Source organism: Gossypium arboreum, chromosome 10, assembly GCF_025698485.1.
Source record: "Gossypium arboreum isolate Shixiya-1 chromosome 10, ASM2569848v2, whole genome shotgun sequence".
NCBI lineage: Eukaryota > Viridiplantae > Streptophyta > Magnoliopsida > Malvales > Malvaceae > Gossypium > Gossypium arboreum.
Window position 1 is genome coordinate 127,114,245 of NC_069079.1, and position 12,778 is coordinate 127,127,022.

General features: G+C 32.8%; 1 protein-coding gene across 1 annotated transcript; it reads right to left on the minus strand.

Annotated features, from left to right (window-relative positions):
* Positions 1–6,849: 6,849 nt before the first annotated feature.
* LOC108463467 (la-related protein 1C-like) lies at positions 6,850–10,012 on the minus strand. Its single transcript, XM_053020723.1, has 6 exons — positions 9,873–10,012; positions 9,570–9,770; positions 9,373–9,463; positions 7,700–7,771; positions 7,270–7,516; positions 6,850–7,057 (listed from the first exon to the last, which is right to left on the minus strand). The coding sequence occupies exons 3-6, from the start codon at positions 9,421–9,423 to the stop codon at positions 7,023–7,025; spliced, it is 405 nt and encodes a 134-aa protein (XP_052876683.1). The 5' UTR covers positions 9,424–9,463; positions 9,570–9,770; positions 9,873–10,012; the 3' UTR covers positions 6,850–7,022.
* Between the last annotated feature and the right edge of the window lie 2,766 nt (positions 10,013–12,778).

Consider the following 12,778-nt stretch of genomic DNA (forward strand, 5'->3'; position numbering starts at 1 on the left):
GAATTAAGAAGGCTATGTATGATCTAGGGGCCTCCATAAATGTAATGCCTTATTCTATTTATGAATCACTTAATGCGGGTTTTTTGACAAAGACAGGTGTTACCATTCAGTTGGCAGACAGGTCTATTGTGCATCCCGAAGGGGTCCTAGAGGATGTATTAGTCAAAGTCAATGGGCTTATCTTCCCTGCAGATTTTTATGTGATAAAAATGGAGGAGGATAACACTCCTGGGTCTTCAGACATCTTGTTGGGGCGACCTTTCCTTAGTACTGCGAATACTAAGATTGATGTACGAAGTGGAACCCTCACGATGGAGTTTGATAGGGAGATTGTGAAGATTAACGTTTATGGCACTATTAGTCACCCAAGTGAAGTCTTGGACGTAAACCGTGTCGACATAATTGACTCATCAGTAGAAAAAACTTTTGAGTCATCTTATGGAGATAAACCAAAAATGATGTTTGATGATTTTGAATCATTAATAAATTATTGGCTCTCATGAATACTAAACTTCTACCTCCTGCAGTGCAGCACCGATCTGAAATTAAATCCACTTCCTAACATCTCAAATGCACATTTTTGGAGAATGATGAGACCATTGCCAACTTAAAAGAGATCACCCTTGGAGGAAAATACGGAACCAAAGAAAGAGGCGCAAGGACAATTAAACCCAAATATGGTGGACGTGTTAAAAAATGAGAATTTCCAAGCTCATAAGAACAAAAGAATTCAGCTGGAACAGCCTCAATACTAGTTGAGGCGTCAAGCTAGCGACGTTAAATAAGCGCTTGTTGGGAGGCAACCCAATCTTTCTTTTTATTTTTATTTTTATTTTTATTTATTTTTTTCTTTTATTATTTATTATTTTCTTTTATTTTTATTTTATTTTAGTTAAATATTAATAAATTTCTCTTCTTGCATCTAGGTGAAATGAAACGAAAATACGAAGAAAAAAAAGACAGAAAGTGTGCACCAAAACAACCCTATCCATGTTGTCAAACAGCTTCTATTCCAAATTGAATGCCATATCTCTGCAGCCCAAACAAATTCTATTCCAGCCTTAGAATCCCCAAAACCAGAGCCAAACACCCTTTTCAGCAAATAAAACCCCAAACCTTACATTTTTTTTCCCCAAATTTCTCCATAACCGCCGACTCCTTTCTCCTCCACCACCCACCGCCGATTTCTTAGCCACCATGGTGAGAACCCGGTCGAACCAACATTGCACACATCACTCACCCTGCCTCCACCTCTTGCCGCTTCGCCATCTTCTTCTCCACTGTAGCGCCTAAACCGACAGTAACTACATGGGAGTTTTTCTAAACTTTTTTTTCTCCACCTATTTGTTTTCCTTTTACTTTCACATCGAGGACTATGTGTTTTAAGTTGGGGGAGGCATTCTTCGTTGTTACTGTTATTATCTGCTATTTTTGCTGTCATATTATTGTTGCTGTTGTTTTGTGCTCGTTTCTGCCTATTTATTTTAAGAATATCCTGCTGCTTTTCATGCCCAAGATTTTACCAGGAATTGCCTACTGTTTGACTTTCATGCATGATTCTTACCTTCTAAGGAAGTTATGATTTTTCCCATAATTGATTCCATCTCCACAGTTTTATTTTTATTAGGCTAAAAATAATTGTGATTAATAGGGTTAATTCTATCTTGCTTTTCGTAAAATTGATCAAGTTTAATATAAAGTGAACACTTAAAATGATTGCATGCTTAATTAATATTCATGGCTATTAGGTGATTATTAAAACTTATTTTTGACACTTAAATTTTTTTTCTTTCCTGAGTTCTTAAGAATTTTAAATATCGTTTAATTTTTAATAAATGTTTTCCATGGTTATGAGTACAGCTTAGATCGTGACTAACTGAGTAACCGGGGTAGGGTGCTTGGGTTGTCATTCTACTTCGCGTCAAAAGGTTGTGTGACGTGTTGGGTAAAACTCCGCTAACCGGAAATAAATAATTTTAGGAGTATGTTAATGAGTAACTGTGGTGGGTGCTTGGGTTGTCATCTCTCTTCGCGTCAAAAGGTTTAATATATTCCTAAGTAAATAAATAATAATAAAATTTAAAAAATCAAAAAATCAAAAAAAAAGAAGAAAATAATAAGTACTAATAAAGTTGCACTTGGGGACTAAAGGAGGAAATAATTAAGGTGTCTTAGTAGGTTTGGTAATTTACCTAAATGGCATAACTCAAGTCGATCTTAATTTTGTGTGAAATAATTGGAATACTTTTTCTGCTTTTACTTAAAGCAAGCTTAGAGGTCTCTTTATTCTTCATATGTGTTTTAACTAATTTTATGAAACTTTGGAGTGGTATTTCTTTTATGGCAGAATCTAGCTTTCACAATAGATAGGAACCATACTTGAGGGCAAGCATGGGCTAAGTAGGGGGGAAGTTGATAATACTCTAAAATGACGTGTTTTTATATATTAATCATGTGTTTATTTTGAGCTTGAGCCTACTAATTTGAGCTATTTATGTCTTTTTATCTTTTAGGGACTAAATTGGAGGTGAAAAGTAAATTCAAGGGAAAAAGCGTCAATTTGGAGATTAAATGGGCTAATATGCAACGTGGGACAAATATGGTGCCAAAAGTGCGAACATGGAAGGCACAAGGACTTAAAAGCAAATAGAAGAGATTTTATTTTGGAAGACTCTATTTTCTTTTATTCTATTAGGATAATTAATATTAAGATAATTATTAGGATTATTCAAATTTAGGATTTTATTTTAATTATCTTTGTTTATCTTTAATTAAATGTATTTATCTTTTAGAATTTAAGTTCAATTAGACTATCTCCTAGCACTATAAATAGGGGTGAAGTGACTCTATTTGGGAGCATCTTTTTCGTAAACACTCTCCTCAAAAGTTTTTTGTTCTTTCATATTTCTTTTCAATAAAATTTCTTTTCCATATTTTTATTTATTTTCTTTCCCACAATTATCATGAGCCACTAAAACCCTTCTAGCCAAAAGTTGTCAATATTTCCCCAAAAAGGTTCTTGAGGCCTAGAATCAGATTTAGCCTTCTCGCCAAGTATTCATCAAGTTTCTCACTTTTCGGGCTGACGCTTCATCCATGGCCCTTAAGAAATAAGCTTTTCAGCATATGCAAAGCGGCCGCTTTGTATGTTTTGGAAGTATTGCATAGTCGGTTCGTTAACTTCATCACACGAGGTTGGCGAGCCAAAGAGACAAAATGGCGGGATTCGCCATTGAGAAGCGTTGATCTAGCATAGATTACTTGGCTAGAGTCAGTTCCCTAAAATCGTAAGTCTAATATTTGGAGCTGGTGGTCGAGGCGCCCTCTTCCACTATAACCGGCTTACTCGAGTCGAGAAGGATCATCCAAAAGCCAAGGATTGAGCCCAAGGCGGAATGAGACAACCGGAGGCTGGAACTTTCCCATAAGAATTTCTTTTCACTTAAAACTTTCTTTATTATTTTTATTATTTTCGTAATCATAATTTCAAGAAACTTTAAAATCTGTTTTATTTTATTTTCGCTTCCAAAATCAATTCTTAAAATCATTTTTTTTTAATTTTTTCCAGGAACGCAGGTTTTCTTGGGCACAATTCTGCCCAGGATTTCGAGAAACAAGCATTCGTATAATCCGATCCCTAAGGATTCGACCCTACTTCCCCTTTACTATTCTTTTTCTATTTTTATTATTTTACAGGGAATAGGTTATTTTTGGTGCTCTCAACGACCGCATCACTTTATGACTTCTAATGATTTCAAAAGAAATAGTTTTGATAGCTGTGTTTACTTTAAGAAAAACAATGATGGTTCTTTTGTGTATCTACTTCTTTATGTTGATGACATGTTCATAGCAGTAAAAGATAAAGGAGAGATAAGAAAGGTCAAAGCCCAACTAAGTGAAGAATTTGAGATGAAAGATTTAGGACCAGCAAAGAAGATACTTGGTATGGAAATTCTCAGAGATAGAAAAACAAGTAAATTGTACCTAAGTCAAAAGGCATACATTGAGAAAGTTCTTTACAGGTTCAATATGCAGAGTGCTAAGCCTGTTAGTACTCCTTTAGCAGCCCATTTCAGACTTTCATCGACTTTGTCTCCACAATCAGATGATAAGATTGAGTACATGTCACATGTTCTATACTCTAGTGCAGTGGGATCTCTCATGTATGCTATGGTTTGTTCACGTCCAGATTTATCATATGCAGTTAGTGTAGTTAACAGATATATGGCGAATCCCGATAAAGAACATTGGAAAGCAGTTCAGTGGATTTTAAGATACTTACGAAGTACTACTAATGTTTGCTTACAGTTTGGAAGAACTAGAGATGAAGTCATTGGGTATGTTGATGCTGATTTTGCTGGAGACCTTGATAGAAGAAGATCTCTCACAGGTTATGTCTTTACAATCGGAGGTTGTGCAATCAGTTGGAAAGCCACTTTGCAAACTAGAGTCGCTTTGTCTACCACTAAATCTGAGTACATGGCGGTTACTAAGGCGTGTAAAGAAGCTATTTGGTTGAAAGAACTCTTTAGTGAACTCAATGAAGACCTTCAAATCAACACAGTATTTTACGACAGTCAGAGTGCCATCTTTCTTACAAAAGATCAAATATTTCATGAGAGAACAAAACACATTGATGTTCGGTATCATTTTGTTCATGATATTCTTGCTCGTGGTGATATTGTTGTGAGCAAAATTAGTACTCATGAAAATGATGACTAAGTCACTTCCTATAACCAGCTCAAACTTGGTTGGTGTTCATTGTTGAAGTTAAACCCTTAAGGGGTTTTATGGAAGAGGTAGAGAAATTGTTCGTTGAGAGTTCGCGATGAAGAACTTGTTTATTGAGAATTCGCGTCAAGGTGGAGATTGTTAGAATTAAGTGACTCAAATCCTTTAAAATACAGTGGTAAAATAAAATAAAAGAAGAATCCATATAGAATTACACTTCTTTTATTTTATTTTAGAATAAGGGTTTTTAAACCTTATTAAATTCCATCTATTTGATATTGATTAGAATAAGGTGTTTCAGTCTTACTAGAATATGGCTTTTGAAGCCTATAAATAGACATAGTCTATTCCTATTGTATTCATTCGAATTCGATATAGTAAATTTTTTTCTCCTCTGCCTGTGGTTTTTTTCCCGAAAGGGTTCCACATAAAAATCTCTGTGTTCTTTATTTTTACTTTATTTTATTTTATTTTTTCACACGTCTTTAGGATTCCATAATCTACTGTGCTTCCAAAGTTTTTTAGCTTCTTGGCGAACAATGTCCTTTCCCATCTCTTCAAGCATGTCGTGCATTAAAATACATTCACAATAATCTATGGTAAAAAAAGGAATAGCAGTTATGATATCAATTAAGCACTTATCAAGTAAGTTGCTTATTCCGGACACTGCACCTCTATAACATCGACTTAGAATTTTTTCTGCATCTTCCTTTGACTCGTTTTTAAAAAAGGCATGCTATGTCAAGAAATACATTCTTCTCTAGTTCATTTAACCCATCAAAGCACTGGCTTAGTAATCAACTATTAAGTAATCTATTAAACCCAAGTTGTCTCCTATTGATCCAGTGTTCACCTTCTTACAAATAGCAAAAAAAAAAAAAAGTAAAATATGAAATAAATCAATACCCTTAAATTAGTGTTTCATTCTTTAAGACATGAAGTTACTATATATATGTTTTCTGTTGAAAAATACAGCTGATCTACTATAATCTAGACATTAGAAGGCTATGAATGGAGCACTCAAATTTTTGGATATTTTATTTCTTCTTACACTATTTCACTTGAACTATCAATCTGCCATGCTCGGGAACGAAACTGATTGACTCGAATTGCTTGCTTTCCGGAATGAAATAACAAAAGATTCTTGCATTGTTTGCTGGTCTTGTGCAGGTTGTAGAGTGATTAAAATGAATGTAAGGTAAAATTTCAGTTAGCCAAATCAATGGCCAATGATCAAAATAAAAACATACTAAAGTTGGGAGGCTAAAATGAGAAAACTATCTAACGATGGTGCTATATTTGAGATTTATTTATTTATTTCGGTGACCAAAATGAAAATTTATTAAAATTGAGTGGCTAATTGAAGAATTTACACTTTGTTTGATTATCAATAAATTTTTCACTTACTACAGAAAAATGAAAAAGATTACGCGTCTTTGTATCTCCCATGGCTCAAAACATAAACTGTTTTTGTGGGACAAAGGGGTCTCACATTGCACTGCAGCAAAATTAATTTTTAGCGGCGTTTTTTAAGGTCTTTAGCGGCGCTTTTAAGCGCCGCTAAAACTATTTGCGGTATTTTTACAAGCGTCGCAAAAAATGCCGCTATAGACGGCGCCACTAAAGTTTGTGACGTTTATTTAAAAAAACGCCGCTAAAGGTCATGACCTTTAGCGGCGCTTTTCCCACAAACGCCGCTAGAGGTCTTGACCTTTAGCGGCGCTTTTCCCACAAACGCCGCTAGAGGTCACGCCACTAAAGGTCATGAAATTTTAAAAAAAAATAAAATATTATAAAAGTCATGAAAAATATAAAAATTTAAAATTGAACCTAAAGGTCTATACTAAAACTATTTTCTCCATCCACTAGACTTAAACCCTAAACATTACTCAAGCATGGAGCTACTTAGACCTAAAAAGTTATAGGTATGTGTATTAATAGTACCCTATTATTCTCACCACAAATAATAAATAAAATTATTCTGAGAGTCAGTCAAAAGTACCACAAGCTCCAAAACTTAAAACCATACAACAAGAACCAGTTGTAAGATATGGTTGTTTTCAAAGGATTGTCCCACAAACGCAGGGCAAATTTTTATGAAGCAGAAGCAAGTAGCAATTAAATATAATAATAGTGTATAAATAAGTACATAAATAAATAATATAAAGTGCAATTCTTGGTAAATGATATATGCCTCGAAAGGTAATAAAAAAAGAAGCTTTTGTAGGCATGAATAATAGCAGTAGTAGCTGTTGCAGCCACAGCTGCAGGAGCCATTTTCTCCATAGACCTCAATCCAAGTATGTGTTCTTTTTTTTTTTCACCCCTGCAACCGGAGGGTATCAAAGCCCTCCAAAGATTTTCTTTTATGTTTTTTCGAAAATAAAAATCGAAATTCCCTAGATTTAAACACCATCACCAATAACAAATAGTAAAAGAAAATCCAACATCCCCATTTGTAAAAAAGGAAAAGAATAAAGGAAAACAATTCGGTAAATTCGGAAAATAACAAATAGTTTCAATTACTTGCTGGCCCACCATGAGCACTGACGGTTGATCCCTCATTGTTGAATAGCTGAGGCTGATTACTGAAGTCCCCATATGATGGTCTACCAGCATCAGAATCTTCAGGGTTACTTGCACCACTCTGGTTTGCAGCTCTCTGATCCAATGAAATATTCTGAACACGAGCTGCTAGTGTATCCTGACCAGACTTGGTAGGGAAATGAACAGAAGGCGGCATTATCCATCGCATCCAATCAATCCGCTTCCTTACTTGGTCACCCTAAAATGTGAAAGCAAAAGTGATCAAAGCAAACCATACCACATAATTTTAGTCCTATCTTCTAACAAAACTATTAATTAAGCATAAAAAATAAAGACGCATGCAAGTCTTGATGGTTGATAAGACCAGGCATTTCAATATTGATAAAACATACATCCCAAGATTATCAAATATAGAAAGTACCTGCACTTCCACAACTGTTGAACTTTGCAGAGCATCCGTTATCAGCTGAATATTATCAGTCAAAAGTGAAACCTGAAAAGGAGAAGCCATAGAAAATATGCCGCGTTTGTATAGCAAGCATTAAAATTTAGAAAAGAAAATTGCTTTGGGAAAGCAAAATCACTACAAGCTTATCCAACAACAAATTTCTAAACCAATGTTGTTAAGGGCGCAAGATGCACAAAGTGCAAAGAAAAAGCACGTTTATGTGGGATGCCTGTAAAATAAGCTTAAGATGTACAATTCTGATTAAAAAACACAAAATTGACTTGGTATTATCTACAAAACATGCAATCTTTTTCTTTTAATCATGTAGGTCAATATGCACTATTATCTCCTTGCCCATGCTTCTTGTAGAATACTCAAATACTGAGAAGTAGAGAAGTTGATATTGTCCCCATTTTTACTAGCAAAGAGAATTTCAACCATGTAGACATTTTTTATGAATATTGCCCTACAAAACAGCATGCCTAGGTGCATCTAGCGAGTGCCTAACCAAATGGTCTTGGTTATAGGGACTTGACGCTCGATGTTTTTTTAGGTTTGACGCTCTTTGTTATTCGACACAAAGGCACAAAACCAAGAAAATGATGCTCACTACCTGATCTGGAAAGAAATGACATAATCACAAAAGCTCAATTTCCAGAGGATGACGGTAGATCACTACTATATATAGGACTAACATCCAGAAGATGATAGTTGGTGCATTGTTATGTTCCAAGTCTGGGATCAAATCACCATACAATTAATAGAGAACTCAGATTTGAAGAAAGGTTTTTCCCTTATTTCAATTCCAAATTTTGCCTATGGTTGTTTACGTTGGAATGGATTTACTGAAACTTTTGACTCATTTTATTCATTAATAATATTCCTCTTAAATAGAGGTTTACAATTTAAAAAACAAGATGCAAAACCACAATTTCATGTTCTACCATGAAAAAGAAGATAAGAAAGCTAAGTATACTAATTTATAAGGAAAGTTTATTTAAACTAACAAGGAATTTTAAGAAATAAAATGAGACGCAAATCTCAAGAAAATCATAATCAGATCTCCTAACATGCACTGTGTTATACCTTAGGCAAAAGGTTCAAATGTGATATGATCATTCCAATAAAACTTATGAGTCATAATATGAAATACTGGGAAAAAGTCTTCGAGTAACATTTAAGACAACATGCTAAGAGAAAGCATATGACAGAGTACCTAGAGACATTCTTTGATGTGTTTCAACAAGAACTAGCAGCAGGTGTGAAACTGAAGACTAGGTTTCTCAATTCTTTGAATTTTAATTTATGTTCTTGGAAATAGAAAAATAGCTTGAAAATCCAGTAGTTACGTGTTTCTCGAATTTTAATTTATAGAAAATTTTGACAAAACCTAAAGTGCAAAATTCCACAGGCTTTCACAGTTTTGAAATTCTCTTAAAACACACAAATGACAACTGCATAAACTTCAATTAAAATAGGTTTGCTTTTAATGATAACCACATAACTTGCCTCAACAATATGACAGAGAAGTCCGCGGGTGCAGATGTTATAAACATGCATAACGCTAACAGATGAAACTAGCTCTGAGCACAGGAACTACACAATCAGGCATGAAGCTAGCTCCACATTCTGAAAAAAAAACTCACCTTTTTGAAGCCGGCTATTAATTTAATAGGAACCCAGCCCTGGTCATCCATGTTCTGCCTCAAGTAGGTATCCTTAATTAGATTTTCATTACTGCAACAAAGAAACAGGCAGTTAGCTTTGTGGGTGACATCAATACCAAGATATGCCCGCTGAATTAACGAAGTTGACCTAAGTCACCACACAAACAAAGCATTACCTGAAATAATAATCTATCTGATTCACTATACTAGCATGCAACTGATTGTCATGAGGCTCAGGGGCTGGGAAAAACAGACTGCAGATATAACAGACTGCAGATAAGTGATCTTGTTTTCCATGTCTTCGAGAAACTTCTCGCGTTCCTTGAGAAGAAGGGTTTTAGCATCAATGCTTTGAATTTTTTCTTCGATAACAGATTCTACAATCATATTTACAAAGCATCAAAGAATTGAAGATTACGATTAGTAATTTGTTTCTAATGAAGCGTTTATCGTTAAAAAGAAATTGAGAGGGAAAATACCCAAACGAGAGAGCTTTAGCTTGGCGTCATCCAAATGGGAAATTTGGGGGCAAATTTTGAGAGTAAAAGGAGATGAGAAAGAAGATGAGAAGAGGGTAACCAAACTTTTTTTTTTTTTTTTGTGAGCGGGATTTTGAAAACGGGATAAAAAATAATAGTGTTTTGTGGCATTTTTATTAAAAACGCCAAAAACGCCACTATAGTCCAATTTTTTTGTGGCGTTTTACTCAAAAACGCTATTACTGTTCAATTTTGATTTTTTTTATTTTTAACATATTTTTTCCTATTTTTTCTTATAAATTTTTTGTGCTGACATTATCATTTTTTAGAATTTTTTTTAATTTTTGAATATTAAATTTTTTAACTGAAATATGAACTAAAATATTAAATATTAAATTTTTAAGTTTTTTATTTTTATTTTTATTTTTATTTTTATTTTTATTTTTTGAAGATTTTTTAATTTTTAAATTATCATATAAAATACAAAAGGAAACTTTAATGAAATAAAATGAAATCGATGAATTAAAAAATACAAAATGACACAATAATACAAGTATTATTCTTTTAGGTATAGTCCGCTTTAGTTGTTTAGATTTTTATACAAATGGCATTTAATTATATGTATACACCTAAATTTTAATAGAGATATATCTTAGAATTATATATGAATTTCGGTTTAATGTGTAATTGTAGACGTGAAATTCTAATTGTGGTTTAAATGTATAGTTAAAACTTTAATTTTGATTTAATCATACAAATTTTAAAAATAAATACATCAATATATTTTTCTATTGGATAAATATAAATATTTATGTATGCAATATATAAATATAAAATGATGTTATATCAATAATTGAGTTAATAATTTACAAGAACTGGATCAAATTAAAGTTCATGTATACAATTGCACACTAAATCATTGTTAGAAAAGGAAACATTTATCGGGGATTTTGGATTTTGAATTCGGGAAAAAGGGTGATTATTTTAAAGATTCGGATTAGGGAAAATAGGAAAATTATGTCTTACATAACCATAAATCATAATCCCTAAACCCATAATCTATAAACCTTAAAATAATAACTCATACACTTTAAACCCTAAACCCTAAACCCTAAACTATAATGATAATTAATTCAATATTTTAAAATTAATACTATCTCTTTTATAATTATATAAGAAAATATTTATCATATAATTAAAAACACTAACTAATCTAAACCCTAAACTCCTAATCCCTAAACCTTAAACCTTAAAACATAAGCCCTGAACCATGAACCCCTCACCTTTAACCCCTAACCCCTAACCCCTAACACTTAAATCTTAAACCCCAACCCTTAAACGACCTTTAAACCATAATCAAATACATTTAAAACAAATACATTTAATATGGGCCTCTTGTCCAAGCCCATTAAAATGAAATTGTTAAGCTTTGAAACACTGCCCGCCCGCCCATATTAATTTTTTAACTTATTTAATTAAATAAAAATTTTAAAATATAATAAATCATCAAATACATTTAAAACAAATATTAAAACAAAAACAAATAAAAATGATATTAAAACAATTATTAAAACAATAGACAAATTGAAAATATAATAAAAATGATTATATTAAAATTAAAAATAAAATATCAATATGATTAAAAATAAAAAAATATATATTTAGTATATAATTCGGGCCGGGCCCGGGCCAAAAAAGCTTTACTCGAGCCCGGCCCATTTTCTAAACGGGCCTCATTTTTTTACCCAAACCCATATTTTGGGCATATATTTTTACAGGGATTATATGACTTTTAGCGGCGTTTTATTGAAAGCGCCGCTAATGCTCTGTTTTTAGCGGCGTTTTTGGTAAAACGCCGCTATTGCTCCGTTTTTTATAATTTTTGTGGCGTTTTTTGATAAACTGCCGCTAAAAACGCCGCTAAAGCCCTATTTTCCTGTAGTGTTGATATGTTGTCCTGTAGTTTAAACTTCTTGTTATCTTTCTTAGAATCATCAAGGAAAAAAGGCCTGAAATTTCTAGTTAATTATGTTTCATGTTTGGTTCTTAAAATCAATACGAATAGGAAAGGAAAGAAAATACGTAGAGGTGGGGAAGAAATAACCAATGAACAACTTTGGGAGTTATCTGGAAACAAGTAACGCGGTGTTTTTTGTTCTATAAATATATAGTATAATTTGCAAATCTTTCTTAGCATAATTCCCCCCCCCCTCCGGGCCCATTCTAGCATCAATTCCACCCTTTTTATTCCTCGGTTCTTTCAAGGTTTGTTTCCATTTATATTTAAGGTAAAGTTGTTGATTATATCCTACTTTTATTTCCTTTTCCGAATGTTCAATAAATGATTAATTGAAGTTATAATTATTTATCCCTTTTCGTTTCGAACTTTGGCGTATTTTATACCACATTAGATCATATATAGTATTATATGCATATATTTCTTCCATATAGCTCTAGCTTAGTTGTATCATTGTTATTGTAGCAATAAGGAGAATATAGATTTGAATGTGTTTGATCATGTTTTTTTTCTAATTTAAGAGTTGGAAAGAAATTATAAGTAAAAATAGTCATCATATCAAAAAAAAAATTCAATAGCCTAATGCATGTCAATATTAATTTCGATTGAGGTCATAAGTTTTCAAAGTCAAGCCTCACTATGTGTGATTCGATCTCTAAATTTATTTTAATTTAAAAATCACTATGTAAGGGCCTTGTCGAGATTTATTTTGATCTAGATCTGAAATATATATTAGAATGACAATTGATTCTTATTATAGTTATTTAGATATATTATTTGATTTAGACTTGAATGTTGATATGAATATTCACCAAAATAAGATTGTTGATTAACATAAAAGTAATCAGTTCAATTCAATCTGTGTTTGCAGAAAATCCAATTTGAAGAG